This window comes from Acipenser ruthenus, chromosome 22, assembly GCF_902713425.1.
Source record: "Acipenser ruthenus chromosome 22, fAciRut3.2 maternal haplotype, whole genome shotgun sequence".
Lineage (NCBI taxonomy): Eukaryota > Metazoa > Chordata > Actinopteri > Acipenseriformes > Acipenseridae > Acipenser > Acipenser ruthenus.
Window position 1 is genome coordinate 29,292,278 of NC_081210.1, and position 21,667 is coordinate 29,313,944.

The window sequence follows — 21,667 nt, forward strand, 5'->3', positions numbered from 1 at the left end:
CTTATGCCTCAAAAGTATAGAAAATGGCTATTAAACCCCACAAACTTTGCTTTTGTGACCAGGACAGTGATATTTTGAAATTTACCTATTTCCAATGAGAAAATGGGCAAAGTTGTGTCTCTTCGTTCACATAAAGTCAGAAAAAAACAACATATGAATCCAAATTAACATGTACCAATACTAAAGTAATACAAAAATGAGTAGTTTTTCGAGATTTACGATTATACTGTAAATCACTTTCACGAATCAGCCCCCAAATGTAGTCTCCCATCATGTTCTCGTTATACTGTCCTTGGTAGCGGCATTCAAAGTCCAGTATATCCTGGTGGAAGCGCTCGCCTTGCTCCTCCGAGTACGCTCCCATGTTCTCCTTGAATTTACCAAGATGAGCATCAAGGATATGGACTTTGAGGGACATCCTACAGCCCATTGTGCCATAGTTCTTCACCAGAGTCTCAACCAGCTCCACATAGTTTTGGGCCTTGTGATTGCCCAGGAAGCCCCAAACCACTGCGACAAAGCTGTTCCAAGCCGCTTTCTCCTTACTAGTGAGCTTCTTGGAGAATTCCTTGCACTCCAGGATCTTCTTTATCTGTGGTCCGACAAAGACACCGGCTTTGACTTTTGCCTCAGACAGCTTAGGGAAGAAGTCTTGAAGGTACTTGAAGGCTGCCGACTCCTTATCTAGAGCTCTGACAAATTGTTTCATAAGGCCCAATTTGATGTGCAGTGGTGGCATCAGCACCTTCCGGGGGTCCACCAGTGGCTCCCACTTGACGTTGTTCCTCCCCACAGAGAACTCGGTCCGCTTGGAAGGGTCCACCATGCAGAAGTAGCAGTTGCTTGAGTGGTCAGTGGGTTCCCGCCAAATTCTTGGGATAGCGAACTTCATGGCTCTCTTTTCCCCTCTGTACCATCCTACAAAAATACATTTATTTCACCCATGACTAATGTGTAAGAGATTCTCGCAACATTTTTCATACATGATATATTTTTTCAATAACATTGAAAATTGTAAAACATTTTAAAATTAAAAACTTAAAATTTTAAAAATTAACAAATTTTATAACATAAAATTCCGAGCAACAATTGTCCATCTTACCTTCCAGAGTTTTTTGCAGTGCTCGCAGGTGAAATGAGGTGCCCAGGGTTTGTCTTGATCCCCGACAGGCATGCCAAAATATGTCTTGTAGGCCTCACACATCTTAGCAGATGCTTCCACGGAGTACTTTTTCGCTCTTGTCTTGATAAATTGGCCGCAGACATAGCAAAATGCGTCTGCCGGATGCTTGCAGCCTCTTGATGCCATCTCAGAAAAATGCAGATATGTATCCACTTAGGCAGCTGGAACTAAACTGAACTGGTGGGCTTAAGGCCCCTGTATTTATACTACTATTTATATTACTGGAAAGTTCTAGAAGTTACTCCAAGTTTACTCAGCACTGAATCTATCTGGAATGTTCTGGAAAATAGGTAAATTTCCAAATATCACTGTCCTGGTCACAAAAGCAGTTTGTGGGGAATAATAGCCATTTTCTATACTTTTGAGGCATAAGCAATTAGGAAATAACACTTACTACCCAGGAACAAAAAAAAAAAAAAAAAAAAAATTGTTACACGGTGTTATGTATTAACAACACATCATCCTGAACCACCGCACTGGATGCTGGCATTTTTGCATATTTTAATGTCTTGTCTGACAACAAGATAAAGGTTCAGCAATTTGGATTCAGATAAGCGTATACACTGTAAAACAGTTTTGAGTGGAATATGAAGAGGAGGGGAATGGGTTAGGCAGCATCATCACAGAAAGTCTACAACCTTTTTAAGTTATGTGTCCTTTATGCATCTACAATTAAATTGCTTAATAATTTAAGTTAGAGTTTAAATATTCTTTCCCCCATGTTTCCCTGTAAACCCAGCTAGACAGACCTCCAATAGCAGAGTTAGCTCTGAGAGCTTTTGGATTGGTGTAACAACTTTCACAGCCCTTTTCTTTATGGCACTTTCTTTAAATAGAATTAACCTTTTAAAAAACAGCCGTTCAGCGATTTTATGAAACTTGTTCAAAGACAAATGGTGTAACTCCTGCACAGCATTAGTTTAATGTAATTATTGAAAAATTTGCATTAGAAATGCAACTGAAAAGCTCTTTGGGGAATTTGTATTACCGGAGCCTGAAGAAAATTGGTTTTTCTTAAAATTGAGGAGGGGGCTAAGACCAGTGACGGTTAATACTATTTTAATATACATGTCTTAAATGGCTTGTGGCCAAAACGAGCTCTGACAAAAAACATTTAGTACTTGATAACAGTTATTGTCATGTCTGTTTAAGGACAACATTCAGTTTGATCTTTTGAGCGTTAAGGTTTGTCTCGCTCTGTCTATACATCTTCTACAGTTGCAGAGTAGCCTTTTGCAGTAGGATTAACGTTTTTATAGTAACAAAGCTTCCCCTTTTTAAAAAGGTCAGAACTACTTTAATCAGAGTCTTTCTGAAACTATGAAGGGGTCCATTGAGTACCAACGTTATTGAAACAGCATCAATGAGCAGCAAGTTAAAAGATAAGGAAATCCCAGGAAGATTTGTAATGATCTGAGCTACATCAGACTTTACAGTACATCCACCACCATTTACACCCCCACTGAGAGCATCTCTATTATATTAGTTCCCAATCTGTGTAACTCTTTGCATTTCCCATATACATATATAATTGTAGACATCTATTTCTTGTAACTTTTATTCCTCATCCACAAAAGCAAAACTTTTGCTACAAAACATTTTTCCTAAAATTCGTTGTTTTCGAGAAATTTCTAGAAATTATACATTTCCATTGGGGTATGTAAACTTTTCACTACAACTGTGTGTGTGTGTGTGTGTGTGTGTGTGTGTGTGTGTGTGTGTGTGTATATATATATATATATATATATATATATATATATATCAAATAAAAAAATCCATCTAACAAAATTGCCCCGAGCACCTTCCACCAAGGGTTCAAGTTGATTAGACTGTCCTCAGGCATTGCTGGTCAAACTTACAATCCAGGCGAATGGTTCACTAATTATTATTATTATTATTATTATTATTATTATTATTATTATTATTTATTTGGCAGATTACTCTGACACGTCGCCACTGTCTGAATAGTTCTCTGAACCAATTAGCACCACACACAAGCACTTTGAAAACGAATTGCCACTGGCATTAAACAAATAACTGGGGCAGCTGCTGTCATGTGCATATATTTTATATTATATACCAGTGCTCATACTTGTACTAATACTAATACTAAGATTTTGCTAAATCTGCAGAGCACTTAATACATCAGAGATTTTTATTAATAAAAGTTAAATAAGCTTGAGCCGATGTTTTCACTAAAATATTAAGGTTCTCGGACTTATTTATTTATTTTAAATCTTTTCAAAACGTTTCTGATTGAGCAAAAGCAGTAAGGGGTTACACTGTTTTTTTCTCTCTGCATACAGTGCATTCCTCTTGCAGGTGGCTATCTCATTCTCTTGTGTTGCTGGTAATATTTTTAATACCTAACTTCAGCTTTACCTCCTGGCCAGGTAGCAGTCAGTTTCCCCCAGTTAAAAGCAAGCCGGAAGGATTGCGTGTGGATGGAGAGATGAGAAAAGAAGGGAGGAGAACTTACCATAGACAATGACGGTGGCTGAGGAACTCTTGCGTCTGGCCACGATGTTACTGGCCACGCAGGTGTAGTTGCCCGTGTCCGCTAGCCGCGCCTGCTTGATGATGAGGTTGTGGTCAATGGTGATGTAATAATTGGGGTCGCCAACTGGATCGATTAAGTCATTGTTCCTCAACCATTCCACCTAGAACAGAGAGGTCATCAACTGTACATTCTAGCAGTACTTATACCGATATGCCCTTAACGTTCTGGGATAGTTCTATTTTCAGTGCACCACTAGGTGGTGCAGGTTTTGTAACCATAAATGACCAAATGTTTTGTCAAGCGGTTAGGGCAGGGGTGGCCAAAGTTGGCCCGTCCACGCCTGGTCTTTGTTCCAGACCAGTTCTAAATAGTCTAAGTGAACCAATTAAAACTCCATCCAGATCTTGAAGTACTTCATTATAGCATTTTACCTGTTAAACCTTGAGTGGAACGGCCCTCCAGGTCTGTGATTGGACCCCCCTGGGTTAGGGTAAAGAACCTGTGCCCAACACCAATTACTGGATGCTATTTGTTGCTTCTCTTACTGAAACTACAGGAAAAGTTCAAGACGATAAGGTTGGTCAAGACAACAAGCAAGCAATCAGATTTGAGTTTTACTCTGCATCTGGTTGGTTGCTGGTCTCTTCAGGAATAATGTAGCTCCTGATTTTTCAACAGACAACCTTTTTAAAAATGCTATTTGAGTCTTTACACTGAGGGATGGTTTTTACTCCGCTGCCCCTGTCTTGTAAAATATGCAGAAGCGGATAATGAAAGGGCTGGGGTCCCATTCTCACCTCGGCAGGGGGTACTCCCTCTGGAGGGTGGCAGTGCAGCAGGATCTCCTGGTCCAGAGACACTTCCTTACCAAGTGGCTCCTGCTCAAAATTCTTCCTCAGGTCTGCGCAGAAGAGAAAATGGAAGAAAAAACTTAACGTGGACGTGTGGGAGCTTGTTTGCAGACATACAGAGACCCTTAAAGGGGAAGTCCAGTAGAGTATTGTGTTTAAGCACCATTGTTCTATATCCTGTACAATTATACAATTGTCAGAGAGTTAGACTGTTCAGTGCATTCCTGTTATCAGTGTGAATCTGGATTTTCTTATACAGAGAGCTGCCCTTGGGAGCTCAGTGTGTTGCGTTCCAAAGCCAGACTGTCAATGAGGGTCATTTTCATTGGAAATAGAATAGAGCTCTAGATAGACACCCCTTTTTGTGTCAGAGACACACTGTCCTCATTAAAGGCCTGTCCTTGGTATGCCCTAGAGTTATAATAAAGATCATTTTAAAAAAAGGCTAGGAAGATCAGAGAATGAAGAGGAGGGTGGAGTGGATTGCAGCTTTACATCAAAAGCAGTATTTGAAAGAGCAAGCCTCAGAATGGCTGTACATTCTGAAGTTACTGTAGCGATATATAATTAGCAATTAATATGAGAGTTAGAGACCCAGATCACTAGTGGAAATTAGCATAAATAAATACAAAAAATAACTAAACCTAAGGAATAAAAATAACCAGGCAAGGCCATTAACACACATACAGTCATACAGCATCAGTGCAAGAAAAAACTCAATGAGTTTCTGGAGAAAGGAGGAAGATGGAGGGATTAAAACTTTACAGCTGAACTAGACAAAATAAACAACATGAGGTACTGGCAAAGGTCGTTTTCAGTCTGGACTACAATTTCACACGTCTCAAAAGCCTCTCGCTCCTCTGTTCTCCTAGGAAGCTAGGAGACTCACATGCTATGCGGACGTAGGCCTTCTGGCTCTTCTGGGTCCCCGAGGTGCTCCAGGCCACACACTGACACCAGAAGTCGTCAAGCCCGAAGACCTTCTCCACCTGCTGTCTGGAGATGTCGATCTTCACCTGCATGACCGGCAGACCTGGAAGAGGGAGGAAGAGAACAGGTTAGTACCATGGGGAGAACACCAGCATGACAGGCACCCATGTGCTTTCAATAGTCTCCAGAGAGCCTCCTCACATCTCAAACACTGAAAACACAGATGTTACGAGATACCCCAACTGGTGTCTTCGTAGTGGAAGCTGGGCTTGCGCCCATGAAATAATTCTTGCAGGCTGCTCCACCAAATAAATAGGAACAGCAGCCAAGTTAATCTCATACGGCTTCAATAAGACTATGTGCTGGTGTGGTCGAGGGAGGAGTGTGAGGTCCGTGATAAGTTCTTCAAACCCGGTCCGGGTTCCTGTGGGTCAATGGGCACTCCCCATCAACAGGAAAGAGTTAACTGTTAACCAGACGCCTAACCTTGGCTTAGCTAGTGACCGGATCTCTGTCATTCCCTGTGGCTAGTAAGAGAGATCTCTCTCTCTGCTAGCAAAAAGGCCAACATGTCAATCATAAAACTGGAACAAGATAATGGGTCTGGAGCTTGTGGAGTTTGGTGATTTAGAAAGATGATTTAAAAAAAAAAAAAAGGTAATTATAGTGCATATTGGTACAGGAATTGCAAAGCTACACAGCTATTTGATGCATTCCTGTTCTGAAAAGGTCATCCTTACATTGTGGAATATGTCAGGCCTCTGGAGGGTAAGTGCACAGAGTATAGTCTGGTGGCAGCAGTCGCCTCTTGCTTCAAAGCCAATTCAAAATGCCCCCATCACAAATGCCAATTCAGCTACTCAGAATGGGTGCTTGAGTGTGTCAGCTAACTGATGGGTGATTGGATTTCAATTTGTGAAGCTGCACACGAACATGCTCAGGAAAGGTATTATTTGTGCTTGTGTATTGCATTTGGGCAGAGGAGCACTCTGATTGATTTATTTCCAGTAGTGATTAGAATTGACAGCGCCATAGGAAAAAGAAAAGAAAGCTTTCTCTCTTTTGTTTCCAGCTTTCTCCAGCTTATTTTTATATACTTCATTAAACAGTATATTTCTTAAATTAGTAATTGAAAGAACATTTGTATTTTTGCAAAGTAATACATGTTGTTGTTTTAATCAAGCTGCTGTTGTTTTAAGTGGCACCGCTTGAAGATTAAGCACTATCATATGGGTGCCATTCCGACTGGAAATGAACCATGGGAAACAAGAGAAAGAGTTCAGTGGTGTATTCATACTTAAACAACACATTTTGAGTATTGACTTTTTCTGTAAACGAGTATTGAAATTTCTGCTTTTGTCAATTCCACCCCATAGAAACACAAAACACTTGCAACCACATTGCTTATACTCCTGATTGCTCCGACACCTGAGTGGCTCTTTGGAAATACCTGGGAAATAACCAAGTCCTACTGACTGATTCATATTTAAAAGAAGACGCCTAACAAAATGTGCACAAAACAACAACATAGTATAACTGAATGACCGAATCACAACTGCTCTCGAACTGCTTATGAATCCTGGAGGTGATTTGCACTTATTAACTGCTTATTAACATCACTAGATAGAACAAAAAGGTTCACAAAGATCAGAATGGAGGCATATCAAGATCAAGCACGGTTTAAAATAGACCGAGCTAGCATGGTGTTGATGGAGTGAGAGAACCATCTGAACAAGAACAAGTCTGGCAGGTCTGCACTGGTGCACCCTGGGAAATCACGCTTCATGGAGCAGGTGTCTTATTATTGCACTTTGAAATGTTCTAACACTCTGAGCTTCAATTACCGGGCGAGGTCTCCAGACAATGCGTTTTTCTGATGCCCAGCTGTTAAATCATCAATTTCCTGCAACGTACCCCCCGAATGCGTTTCTGCGTGATTAGTAATGAGAGTATTTTCACATCTTACAATTTTTCTTGTTCGATTTTTTTTTTGGGGGAAAAAGAGAACCGAAATTTAACTTAGGAAAAGCACGTGCCCATTAATCCTACACGGGTGGTTATATATTGAGTCCATTGGGCAAGACAAACAAACCAGTTATCCAAGTGACCAGTTGTCACTTCTCTGATGCTTGGGGGGGAGCTGCTATTACACCTTACTACAGTAGGTCTTCACAAATAAGAAGGATGGAATGGAGGATAGACAGATATTAATAATGTTGTGTGGGCATCCTGTGACACGACAGATTGGATGACTTTAAAAATCACTCCCGACTTAAAAATTTGAGCCAGTTACCTTGGGGCTTATTTCCATCGACTCCTATTATTATTATTAGCAGTAGTACTTTTATTATTATAGAAAACAAGCAACTACATCATATAAAAGGTCATTTAAGCACTCTAGAGTTGTTTCTTTTTTTTGTAACATTAACACTGAATTGAATCTATTTAGAAGAAGAATAAAAAAGCAGGATTTAATTGAAGATTGGTGTGGTGTAAACGGTGTGGAACAGTAAGACCTGGCTGTTCTGTGGATAATCCAGGCGGTGTGGGATTCCTTTCACAGCTCAATGTAAGAAAACCTCACTGACAACATATTTAAGCCTGGAAGAGGCTGCTCCTGATCCAAAAATAAACCCTGCACAAACAGAAGCAGTGAATGTGTCCCTGTTCAGACTGGAGGCGAGGATTTATTCTCATGGGACGCACGTTTGCTCTGCTCTAAAGGTGTTCAACCATTCACACGACAACCTCCTTCTGTTTATCTTATTAAACTAGTGATTAAGGTGCTTATTGAAATATGCATCTCATTTTTCCATCTCTGCGACTGCAAGTGCAGCCTGAACTCAAGCTAACAGGTGCAGAGTTTGTTGAGTTAATTCCGTGTGAGCCTCATTTCAGGTTTCCCAGCAGTGTCCTCCTTTTCAAAGTCTAGTGCACGTAGCACACATAGCACTCCATTTGAATGATCTGCAAGTGGAAAATGGAGCCGCTCTTGGGTGGACCCTGTTATCCCAGATGACTTTCTGTGGTGTTTTATTGTAATTGTTTGGTTGTTAGGGCTGTTTAGTTTTGTTCTCCTAGCCATTTTTATTTTCTCAATATCCACGTGTTCTTGCTTGACAGATGGCATAGTTCCAGAACTCATTTTTTCATCCCAACAGACGCCACAGTCCGGCTTGCTTTGTTTTAGTGTCCAGATGTATGTGAACCCATTAGGTACCAAATACATTTAGACTTCACTTTTGCGGCTAACAAAATTAGAGTCAGTTATTGTAACAATATAGTTAAAGAAAAAATATAAAATGCTCCAAAAGATTACAAAGTAGCCTGTCCTCAAATGAGGACAATGGCACTCAATGGGTTAACATCAGCATCATTTATTAAATAATAAAAATATACAAGAATCCAGCTGGGAGGAAATGAAAGGCCAGGATTAGACTTGTCTGAATTGACATCAAAAGCCACCCAAAGCCACTGCCTAAAGGAAGTATTTCTCACCTCAAAGTCTGGAGTAGGAAGATGAAGCATGTACACTGTACAGTTCGTTTTCAGCTGCAGGTGTCTGGTGTATTGGGGCGGTAAGGGCTCTTCATTGCAAACAGCCCTGGTGTCAGCCGGGGTTTGTGGAGACTGCTTCACTGCACTGCATTAGAGGAGGAGACTGCCAGCAAGCAGGAGCAAGGTGCCCAGACCCGGGGTAAGCATCATTAAAGAGATTGTTGGCTGAGAGGAAATATCAATTTTGTCAGCAAGAGACTATTCTTTCTCACTTTCCTATTTCCACTCAAGTCAACCTCAATTCCGCCTGGGCCCTTTGCTTATCAGAGGCAAGCACTGGAACCAGCAGATTTGAATGCCTTTCCATTGTTCACTCCGCAATTCAATTAGACAGAGCCTGCTTGGTACACAGGCTGGTGGCAGAAGAGCACATCTTATCTGCCACTTCCCAGCATGAGAACATAGCACCTTTATAAATGAGACAGAGTTAACAGGTAGAGTAAAAATAAGTCAATCTTGCTTATTTTAGCTAGATCTATTAATTATTATTATTTTGTAATTGTTTACATTTTTACACTCAAGATCAAATGTATTCAAATGCATCATCTTATTTACCAGGGGTATTCTATGGGACACCAGCGTAACATTCAAATGTTACACATAATGTACCATTTAAACAAATAAATATAGATGCAATATATATGTATTTGTGCTCCCTTTTTAATCTTGATGTTGCACAAACACAAGTTCAATATTTTGGTGAAGAAATCCTCAGTGTGGATACCCTTTGTTGCAGATTCTGAACAATAGAATTATATGGGATAAATCTTAAAAACAGTACAGCGGTAGTGGAGCGTTAAAGTTTACAAGTCTATCTACAAACACACCCAATCATAAAATGCACTGAAATACACAAAATCAGCTCCTTATTTTATTCCCTGAATGCACCGTTCTTTAAAGTAATTTGCCTTCAATGCAGACCATACAGTCCAGCAGTGAATTCAGTGAAGTAATTTTAATATTGCCTCCCGTTGCTGGAAACAGTTTTTCTGGGTGAGGAGTCAAAACTGCAGTGACTGTAATGAAAATACTGAAAGGGATCAGGTATCCTCTAGCTGCTAACCTCCCTCGAAAACAGATAAATACCACTGTAGCCTGCAGCTTTCTGTTTGTTTAAACACTCAAAAGGGGGGATTTTGGCTCAATAAAAACCAACCTGCAAGCGTTCATCCCGTAATTACTCCTCATTGGGTACGATATTCTGAGAGCAGCAAAGTGGTTAAAAACAGAAACAATGGAAAGCACACATTGCGAGTAAATGAATTACACTGAGTCTTCTGTCTGCACTCAGGAAGGCAATCTGTACAAGCTGTCACACGGAACAAACACTGTGAAATAAAAAAAGAGGAGGAGGAGGAGGAGGAGGAAGGAGAAGAAGTAACCTAAATTGAAAACATTTTCATTTGTTTTGCTGTTGCTTTGGAGATGATAATGAGCTCTACTTTGGAAAACGTTTGTGTTTTCTGTTCCTTTTTTATAGGCTAGTTGGCAGAGGCTTGGTGCACACTGCACTTTTGACATACTGTACTGTACTGTTACTTGTTTGTGGTTTTTGTTTAAAAACGATGTCAGCACTTTTCAATCAGCTTCAATAAGATAACATCATGAAGTTCTGCTCCAGGACGTGTCTGAGGTCAGCAGGTTTTCTGGTTACCGCTACAGAACCGCCACATACCGTGTTGTATAACGTGAATACAACGTGCATCCTTTTACAAAGCTACAGTTGTTGTGTTCTACAGGGTGTCCCATAAGTCAGCCATCATAGGCATCATTGTCGATGTTGGTTGTCTTTCTATTTCTTTCAGGAGTGAAAGTTCTGAAGCAAAGAGAAACACATGCAGATCACTTTAATGTGTGGTGCAGCGAGCCAATGGAGCGTGGCTCTCCAATTTAGCAGAGTATTCTAAATCATCATGATGTATCATACTGCTTACAATACCAGACGCACCCTGTATATTGTATACTACCATACTGCTGCATGAATTCACTGTCCTTTTATATACACATTATAGACACACAATGTAACTGCTCATTTTTATTCTGTAGAATAAAGTTACTTTGCTTGTAGAGATGCATACATACAGAGAGCTATTTATTGAACTGATTTCTGAACCCGTTGAGCCCAATTAACATGTAATTATAATGTGTCAAATAACACCACCAGATTGGAAACACTTTCTGCTCTATTAAAAGCATGCCAAATCTGTTTGATTTATGTATTACTTTATTTAATTGTATTTATTTATATTTCTAAAGCGAGAGTAAACAGCAAGGCTTTGTTAATTCTCCAAAGTAAATGTCTTAAGGAAGAATTCAGGAATGAAAATTGTGATAAATAAAGACAGCAGCTCCCCCCTCCCCCAGAATATTTACATCAATGCACAGTTTCTTTCATGCAGCACAATTCATAAGTGAGCCCTTCTCTAAATGCTACAGGTCTGATACCACCGCGAGTTGATTCAGAAGGACTGTAAACCAGCCGTTGTTTGATGTCATTCAAGTCCTGTTTTGGGTAAAGACATTTTCATTTTTTACGGCTGTTATGTGATTTACATTCAGAGAGACACTGGTTGCTCAGTATGTTTTTTTATTATTATTATTCCATGTGATTCTATTTTAAGTTGTTTAGAGAAACATTCTGCCGCCCCTAGTTCCTCTACAGCTCTGGTATTTATTATAGACATTTACTATTAACTTTGAATTAACTTATGATATTATGAGTTGTTTCTTGCTGCTATTATAACCATATTATACTATATTATATTATACAATTGTGTGATTTCTTTTAAGAGGAAACGAAGGCCAACTTTACCCTTGATTTAAAACAGGGGTCCCTATGTGTAGCAAGAGCCCTGAATGTTTTCATTCTCTCCTCGTTTTCTCTGTGCAGGTGCAGTAAAACCAGAAAGTAGCCCCTCTTCGCAGCTACAAGACGTTCACCCGTAAAAAAAAGGCCAGTTAATGGTGTTGAGAGGCAGCTGTGATTCAGAAACGATTGACCTTGCCATCTGTTTCAGCCCATCATCACCACCAGATAGCTCTCCATCAGCCGCTCCATCCGAATGAAACACAATTCCCATTACAGGAATCCAGCTGATAATGCTTTATCAATTAGGCCCTTCGTTATTGATCTTTGTGCAACAGGTGGTCCAGGCCCATTATCTTCATTTAAGACCACATTGTCCTCTCCTGCCTCTCGTATTTCCACATGCTCATTAAATTCAAGCTGATGGACGTATCGGCTTTTTCTTAAATTGTGGCTTGATTGTTCTCCGTTACTCCACTGCAGATCACATTTAATCACATTTGTCTGTTTTTCGCCGCTCTCCTCCAAACCGAAGTTAAATCAGAAAACGGTCACGTAATGCAACATAGAATTTCCTTGTTCTATTTCTGTGGGATCCATCTTTTTAAACTGAGCCATAAAGAACGTTCAGGTGTCGATTGTTGCAGATTCGAGGACTGCGAGAGGAATTGCGGGACGAGGATAAAGGTTGCATGAGTCCCTTCATTGATTCTGCAATCCTCAAACCGCAGATTGAATAACAATTGAGAACGGTCTGAGGGCACCATTAGAAACTCAACTTACATGGATCTGTGTAGCAGAAGAAACATACCTTCTTTCTCTACTGTTAACTGAAAACACTTAAAAAGATTAAGAAGTAAAATTCAAGCGTAGTTGTCAAAGATTTTTAAAAAGCGGCAGAAGTTTTGGGACATCATATTGATTTTTGTATTATTATTATTATTATTATTATTATTATTATTATTATTATTATTCCTAAAAGTGTCAGTTCCCTTCCATTTAACAGTCTGCCCTGTTTGACCTGCATCCACTAACACACAGTGCTGTAATTCTCATAGATAGCCTGCCATCTCGCATTGATTTCTGGAGGAAGGTAATATCTTCATCTTCATATATTAGGGATGAAACTGCTGTAGCCTGTCAGGGAGACAGACAAGCAGGAAAACACGAGCTTGACAAAGTGTGAGTCTGCAGTCAGAGAAATACAGCAGAGAGGACATAATGAGGATTGATAGAGTTATAGACCGATAGCTGAACAAGTGTACAGCTAACCATTACAGAGCACTATACAAAATATACACGTGTCACCCTTGTGTGCAAGTGACACCATTTTATTTATGGTAAATCAGTTTATTACTGTTACAGCTGTTATCTGGGGAGTGCATTGATTGTGTTTTAATAAAAATAAAATCAAAGTTTTTAACATTGGAGAGGGTTCCAATCAAACTAAATTGAACTAACCTTCAACTGCTGAGGCAAGCAACCCCCGCACAGCAGTGTAAAAATACAGTCGGTTGCACAGCTGATGTACTGTGTGATGCATTGGCATGACAGGTTCTCTGTTGTGGTTGCTGCTGTGACCTGCATCATTTTACTCCAGTGGATAAAGGTTAAACATCATGCAGAGTCCTACAGGAGTGTATCTGACTGCTGCCTCTTTCTTCAACTACCACCTTGTTACATCGTTACATTTCATATTGCTCCTGTTACCCTTCAAGACTTCAGAGCTGAAAGTGGCATCTATGGAAAAGCTTCAAACACACACACACACACACACACACACACACACACACACACACGGCACTTTTCACTCCTAGACGTGTTAGACTGAAACAGTTTGCACGTGTGCACTTGGGAACACAATCCTGCTATGGTCTCACACACTCCGTTCCTATCTCCTCATCCCTTAAAGCTAAACCAGCAGAAACCAAATTCCAGCAGCCACTTCGCCACTGCTCTTCTAGACCCGTTTAAAAACAAACCGTTAGAGACATCCTAAAACGCTCAAACTGTTTAAAATGTAAACACATCTGGAGTGTTTGAAGAAAAACAAAAAACCAGAAGAAGCACTTCTGTACTGTTTGTTTTTTTTCGATTTTAAAACTGCAGAACACCATGGAAAAGACTGACAGCAAATATTGACTATGACATTAATTAAACTGTACACTTGCTACAAACACTAAGCCAACATCAAGATTTCACATGCATATTTTTTGCACAAGAGTCAAGGCATATTATCAACACGGAGCTGGTTTAAACTCTAAACTATTAACACCCCTAGTACTAACACCTTAAATACTTAATCTAAAATATCAATTTGGGAATAGTTCAGTCTTCTGACAACTCGCACCTTTCCTCTGCAAGAGAATAAAGATGCAATTAAAAGTGTGGATGTTCAGAATTAACCTTGGCATTCTTTCTGGGCCGACAGATTTTGTTGGCTATAAAAGAAAAAAAAGAAAGCAATGTTTATCAACTATACAACATGCAGACTATTTCTTACTGCTTCTATATTTATAAGTCACTGCTGAAATGCTTCCTTTCATTGCCTCAGGGCTTCTCCCTGCCCATTAGCAGTTGCTTGGCACACTGTTAAAGCAGCAGTGGTCTCAAAGGCCAGTCCTCTAGGGCTAGTTCAGTGAAGGTTCCAACAAGAATTTGCACAGCAAACACTGTGCTCGCAGGCAGACACTGCAGAGAGTTTAGATGCAGGGTATTGTGCTGGGATGTTGAGGGGCTAACACACACATTCATTCTGAATCATAGCTCAGCAGCGACTGGCACATCTATTTTGAGGACAGCTTCTCTGCGGAGGATACAGAAACAAACAAACAGGGTATGTGCAGTAGAAACGGCTCAGGGCGCAAGAAAATGAGCTCCGACCTCCTGGAAATTATTCTTTTGTTACACTGACATTAATATGATAGAGATATTCCAATGGCAAGTTATTATTACCAGCATTGATGGAGGGCGGAACCAATGTAAGGTTTCTTCTGCCAACAGAAGTCCACTTGAAATAGTAATCAAAGTGTAAATGTAAAGCTCAGGGACTCAGACGCACTAAGCAGGATTTGCTTGCAAAATAACCTTGTTATAGTGTCTGCACAATGGAAACGGACTCAAGTCAGTCCAGTTGGGCCATACCAAGAGGGACAGAGCTAATCTTTGTGAGTAAAGAAGCTTTAAAAGGCACTGTCTCTGGCAACAGTAATGTAGTGTAAAGAACACTTTGAGGTAGGATATAGGGAGTCCATCAGTGACGACGAAAAGGAGGGCTGGCTTTTCTCCAGCAGTTGTGTTTCAGTTGTCATATTTGATGATGAAGAACATTTACATGAATAGGGTTACCTGACATCCCGGGAGAAGTGTGACCGTCCCAGTTTTCAGCCTTCATTTTTTTGTCCCAGTCATTTGTATTCACATCTTTCATAAGTACAAAACTGGAGCAGTGTACCCAGTAAGGTGACAGCACAGTAATTTATTATAAAAAAAAAAATAATAATGAAGCTTATGGATTACTTGTTTAATAATTCTGATTATGTGTTTAATAAATAAACTTCCTGGACCATGGCTGGTTTTTTTTGTAACCAGCCAAGTTCACATTTTAAGTTAGCCTCTGTTGTGTTTTGATTAACACTGCTGTTTTTATAACTGATTAAAAATGATATATAATAATGAAATCAAATATATAATTATTGATTTATTTTGTCAGGTGCCTTTATCCTCTATACACCCAATCTTAAACTTCTTAATTGTTGCTGAAGAGAAAAAAAAAAGTCTGGGTTTTTCACTCTGGAAATCTGGTAAACTTAGGCAGCTTCTCAGAGCATCCCCAACCCACCCCCCCAGCCCTGTACCTGTAGGGGGGTCCAAGGAGCGCTCGATCATGTGGTTGTCCTGGTGAACCCACTCCCCATTGCACTTGAAGTAGATCTGCGTGGCGGGAGTGGAGCGGCAGGTCAGGGTCACTGGCTTGTTCTTGACGATATAAACATCCTCCGGCTCCAACAGGAAGTGGGGCAGCAGGTCCGAGAAGGCCGCAGGGAGGGGATTGGTTACCGCGGCAACGTGCTGGGCGTCTGGGAAGGGAAAACAGAACACCATGATGCTGCAGCAGCTTTCAGAGAATAATTCTCGAGCACAGAGAAACCACAGCACATTCAGTCATAGCCGCTTCCTCCAGTACTCATTTGTTTGTTGGACACTGCAACCCAGTCATGCTGTGCAGGTGGAAATTCTAACATTTGGACAGATGAGATTATTATTTAGTTAGGCGACACCCCTAGAGATTAAGGTTAATGCTTAATGGACTGCATACATGTAAAAATCAATGGGGCACCCTCGAAAATCCATTGCTAACTCAGTTGTGTTGAGTTTTTGTACTTCAACCAATGATTGTGTTGTGTAGAATTAAGCTCCAATTACACAATAGTAACTTGAAAAAACAGTACTTCAAAACTGTATATTTTTGTTTTTTATTTTTGTTATTGACATTATTCCTATATTTATTTGCTCATGCTCAGATGACAGGATGCTGTTGTCAGCCTACCTTCCAAGCCTCTGCCCTGTCATTTAACTTTGGACATGGCTGATCTCTGTGGAAATCACGTACTGTATCCTCAGAAAGAGGTATTAAAATGGGCAGGGTTAAAGGAAGCCTTAAATCAGAACGTCAAAGAATAACATATATATTTAAATAAACATACAACAGAAACTGATTCAGAAACAGGTTGGAAAGATGAATACAAACTTGGTTTAGTATCAAGTCTTACTAACTGTCCCTTGTGACAGCTCTGTGTCTTTCAGCAATGCCAAGGGCATTTCACATTTAAGTCTAAACGAGTCTTTAATTCATCTTTTGTGGTGATATTTGTCCACATCAACAGTATGTATTCAAGATTGGTGAAGGTACTGTATGTCTGGGGGCTTGTTAAGTTGTCAGCGCATCTTAAATGTTTATCCCATTTTGAGAAACATTGTTCTTCAGTTGTTTTGTTACATGTATAACTCACAAAGGGATTGATACATTTCCATGAGCCCCTGATGCCTGTATAGCTTCAAACATTGAAAACGACACACTCCAAGCACATTCTGAAAGCTGTTTATCAAGATACCTTCTTCTCAGTTCTGCCATACAGCAGCTGATCCTGCTGGATTAAGTGGGACAGCGCACGTCGATCAGATTTCTCTGCAGAAAGAAATGCATTAACTGAGGATGAAATTGTCATCCATTTATTACCAATCAGATGGGTAACCAGGGCCAGCAGCCAACAATACAGCACTGGTCAATCTTTCTCCACAGTGGTGCAGAGCGCATGCATGTATGGCTTTGCAGTAGGGTTTAGTCAATGATGAAGTATTGTAAGTCTTGCAAATGTCACATCTCAGAGACAAACATATACCTGTATTGCCTGTTGCCATCACTGTCTCCGGAGGAGACTGCAGTGTAATATGCATCGTCACTAAGGGATGCTATTAATCAAAAGGACAAATAAAAACACACACATCCGAGATGTGCAAGATCACTGCCATGCTACACAACTGCTACAGGTTTCAGACACAAAGCATTCTGGGTACTTTTGTTGTCACAATAAAAGGTTGCAGTTTTTCCATTCCCCGTGCGTTCGAAATTGCATCAAATCTTAGAAATAACTTCAATACAACAGACACAATCCCAGGAGAGTCGGATATTAAAGCTTGTGTATTCTTTAAAAACTTCACTCAATTTTCTTTGCACGATTCAGACCCCCAACCAATAGGATTCTGTAAGTACTGTGGCAATACAAAATAAAACAATGTACAGTACATGCCTCTGTAGGGAATTCCAATAGGAGTGTATTTATATGAATGTTTTTGCTTCACTAAAAGTGCAAATGTTGCAGGCTATGCCTGGTGGTCTGTCAACATGTCATTTTTATTGTACATGCTCAAGAAATTCAAAATCTGTTCTTCCGGGTTTTTTTTTTTTTCTTTCTATAAGAACACAAGCAATCTGTGGCATTGCTCTCCAAGGACTTGCATTTACTATGCACTCTAGGACAAGCAAGATCAAATCCCAGCTAAAACAATGGCTCCAGCTCCAATCTCAACCCAATCTCAGCTCACCGTGAACTGAACTGGAGTAGTGAAGGATAACCCAGAGCGTGTGAAGAAGAGACAACTTGGTTATAGCGGCTATAGCCTCAGGTCTGCCACACTCCCACCACCCAACTGAGAGATGATGACAGCTGCATTGCGTGGACAAGGGAAGCCAAGGCTTAATAGAACCGGGAAAGAGGACAATGAATGAATGGCAGCAAGACTATACTATCATCTTGTTTAATGCTTACAATTAGCTAGTCAAGGCAACTTTAACCAGTAGTTTTTTTGATGTTGAAAAAAATCAAATACAGGGATTGAAAGAAGATTCCCATTGCATGGCAGTTTGATCTGTTCAGGTTATGCAATGAGTTTAATAAGACACACCTGTTACCTGTACACCGTGGCTAACCAAGCTGAGAATGGGTGAAACTGCTGTGCAATAGTTTTATTTCCATCCCTGAAATATGGTTCCGCCCAAACAAGAATGACCCTCTGGTGGGGGGTGGGGAGTAATATATATATATATATATTATATATATATATATATATATATATATATATATATATATATATATATATATATATATATATATATATATATATATATATACACACACACACACATACATCTTAATGTAAACATCATTCCCTGGAATCCAGTATTGGGGAGTTCTCGTGTTGGTCCTGGTATAGCCTCATGATTGAAGCGTCCCATTTAATAACGGGAGCGTGTCGCTCTGCCTGACCTTCACTTCTGCAGCTGTGAGGTCAGTATTAGCCAGTGCTAGAACGGCATCCTGCACAAAGACATTAGCCGGCTGGCAAAGCGTGTGTCATACTAATGTCATCTTTCAGGCTTCCTTTGTCATCTCCTTGCCAGCGCTGGGTTCGCCAATTCATCAGAGTGAAATACAGGGAGCTGGCGGTGGCAGGCACTGAACCCCTGCTAATGTATCATGTACACGTTTAACTCTTAATGAAAACTAAATGTTCTGTGTCGGATGAGGGACATCTATCACTTTGCACAAGCCTGATGCAGTTCTCCCTATTATATTTGGTGGAGCAGTGAAATGGAAAGAGACCAATTTAATCTTTTTATTAATATTATTTAGAATAAAGTTTTTTGCAGGCGTCCTGACAGGTGAACGATGAGCATCTGCATGGTTTCAAAATGTAATTGAAAATCCGGAAGCATGATAATGGCTCGCTAATGCCCATTAAGTTTTAAGATGCAGAATTGCATTTAGTCACCTTGAGTTTTTGTCGCGAAGGTGAATTGGCTCAAAAGGGCTCAGCATCTCTAAACTGTTTAAAACCGTGATGCTGTCCACTGGCTTGACTTGACTTGGACATCCTAATAGTTTGATTGACCTGTATTTCTAAAGATTTTTAAACAGGGCAGATGCACAGAGATGGGATGTGTACAATATAAAATAGGGCATGGAACTGAACTGAGCACATTCCCAGCCAGGGCAGACTTGTGTGTCCTTCTGTCAGTACAGGTAGTTAGCTTTTAAGTTTTAGCAAACTAAATTTAAGGTGACATTCACATTTTACATTTTATTTATGTCGTGTTTGTTATTTTCAAGCTCTTTAAGATACGATTACATTTTGATTTTCCTGTATACAAACCACTATAGGACACAACCCTCAACCCTTTTCATCAAAAATGGTTTTGTTTTGCCATCTCTTGGTTCTGCAATGGTTAATGCAAAAAAAGATAAGGCAGCCATTACAGGATAACCTTATTTATTTATTTATTTATTTTAAACAGTTAAAATGGAAAGTGAGAAAAATAAATCTAAGTGGAGAAGACGTTCGTCTTTCTAGCCCTTTCTGAGCCAATTAAAATGTTTTATCTGCGGCGCGTCCCTGCAGGGAAACATCAATGAGCAATCGCCAGGCATAACTTACATCACAATGATGAATGACAGCTATAACACGGGTTTTATTACACCATCATCACTTTACAATGTCTTTAGCAATTCATTTAATTAAAATTGCTGTCCAGAATATTAAACAATTTCATATTCCAGTGATTTAACAACAAAACCACAACGGCATTTGTATTACAAATACTTGCTTCGCAAATGGATTCTTAATGGATTTCTGCTATTTCTGGCTTGAAACTGTCTTTCTTCACTTTCTTCTGTTTTATGTCAAAGTGGATTCCACATATACATATATAATGTATGGGTCAGTAATGCACAAGTGGAAGCAGTTTATTTTTAAGTGAAGCTGCCCACAGGGGAGCGTCATGATGTAGGAACTTACATAATATAGGAATAGATTTTGTACACGAATCTATGGATTTGTTTTTTTATTTCAATCAATTTGTAGTTTTACTTTTTGCCCTGCCTGGAATGAGTTTCAAAAGAGACGCTCTAATAATGATAGTAATAATATTAATAATTAAATAATTAAATAAATAAATAAATAAATAAATACATACATACATACATACATACATACATACATACATACATACATACATACATACATACATACATACAAATGTAAGCTCCTTAGTAAAAAAACAAAACAAAAACAAACAGAAAAAAAAGACACACAACTTTTACACACACACACACACATCATAAACAAGTTGATGTTAACTTAAAGGCCCGCCTCAGTCTTGCAATGATTGAGAGTCTCAATGAATCTGTTCTTTTTTACTGATATTATCTTACCTCCCTCCCTCATCTACAAGCCACAATGCCTATAACCAGCATCTTCAATGTCAATTACACCATACAATTCATCTGAATGAAAATAGAGCCAAGTCTTATCTCTAGATACAGTCCAGGGAAACGTGTCATTACTCGTCTTATACTTCACTGTGCTCTTGGGCGGACATCTACTGCAAGCACACCTGGGGATTAAAGCAGTGTTATACACTTATACAGACGTCAAGACACTGTGATCCTGGGAAGAACATTATGGGCTGTTGCATAGCAGTCTGCGTGCTAAAAGCATGCCGGAGGCTTTAATCATTGTTCGACAAACGTCATCCTTTTAGCCGCGTGTCCTGAGGCGATGGTAAGAGCCATGGCACACCTCTACCCTGCAAGACTGCATTACAGCGCCCAGCAAGCTGGTATCTGATGAATAGCATTACCATCAACCACAACCCCAGTGGGTGGAAACGGGATCAACAGGTAGGGGATGGAAATCTACATGTAATGCGAGCTGACTTGTGGAAATGCTGTTTTTGCACCTGCATTGCTTCTTTCATATCCAGTGACTCATTGCTTACAGCAAGTGTTCTGCTGCGGTTTTGAAATAACAGAGTTTGGATGTTCGTGATAGGGAGCAATGCGGCACAGGTACTGGTTCAGTGGGGGCTTCGAGGGAGCTAACACTTCCCAGTGTGCTTCCTTCCCATACAGACGCATGCAAGCAGCCGGCCTTGTACACAGGCTTCTATAGCACCCGACTGTACCAACATGTTCAAGACACTCAGAGAAACCAGTTCTTTAACAGGGTCAGTCTTCTTTAAAACAGACTCCCGGATCTGTATTCAGATGCATATGTTCTGTGATGATATCCATCTGTAACTTGTATTCACAGTGCTATAATATAGTGTAATCTATGTCTTTGAATGCTCATGGAAGGCTGAATCAAAAGAACAGGATGGACTTGGTGAATCCTCGGTATGGAGACCACGATGGACACGCAACACATCCTTAAAAGGACACAGAGGACATAAAAAACATCTTTAACTGAACGAGATGAGGCAGCCTGAAGAGAACACAGTG

The 21,667-nt window shown here is 40.0% G+C and overlaps 2 protein-coding genes across 4 annotated transcripts in view; both read right to left on the reverse strand.

The window, feature by feature from the left end:
• Positions 1 to 21,667, reverse strand: part of LOC117973668 (netrin receptor UNC5A-like) — a 105,424-nt gene that overhangs the window by 27,500 nt on the left and 56,257 nt on the right. For all 3 annotated transcript variants that reach the window (XM_058996435.1, XM_058996437.1, XM_058996436.1), the window contains exons 2-5: positions 15,686 to 15,907; positions 5,424 to 5,567; positions 4,481 to 4,584; positions 3,663 to 3,843 (exon numbers count right to left, since the gene is read on the reverse strand). In XM_058996435.1, coding sequence (XP_058852418.1) covers positions 3,663 to 3,843; positions 4,481 to 4,584; positions 5,424 to 5,567; positions 15,686 to 15,907 — 651 coding nt within the window. The remainder of the gene's footprint in view (positions 1 to 3,662; positions 3,844 to 4,480; positions 4,585 to 5,423; positions 5,568 to 15,685; positions 15,908 to 21,667) is intronic.
• LOC131699491 (uncharacterized) lies at positions 120 to 1,502 on the reverse strand. The gene is made up of 2 exons (XM_058996438.1): positions 1,103 to 1,502; positions 120 to 918 (listed from the first exon to the last, which is right to left on the reverse strand). The coding sequence occupies exon 2, from the start codon at positions 890 to 892 to the stop codon at positions 137 to 139; it is 756 nt and encodes a 251-aa protein (XP_058852421.1). The 5' UTR covers positions 893 to 918; positions 1,103 to 1,502; the 3' UTR covers positions 120 to 136.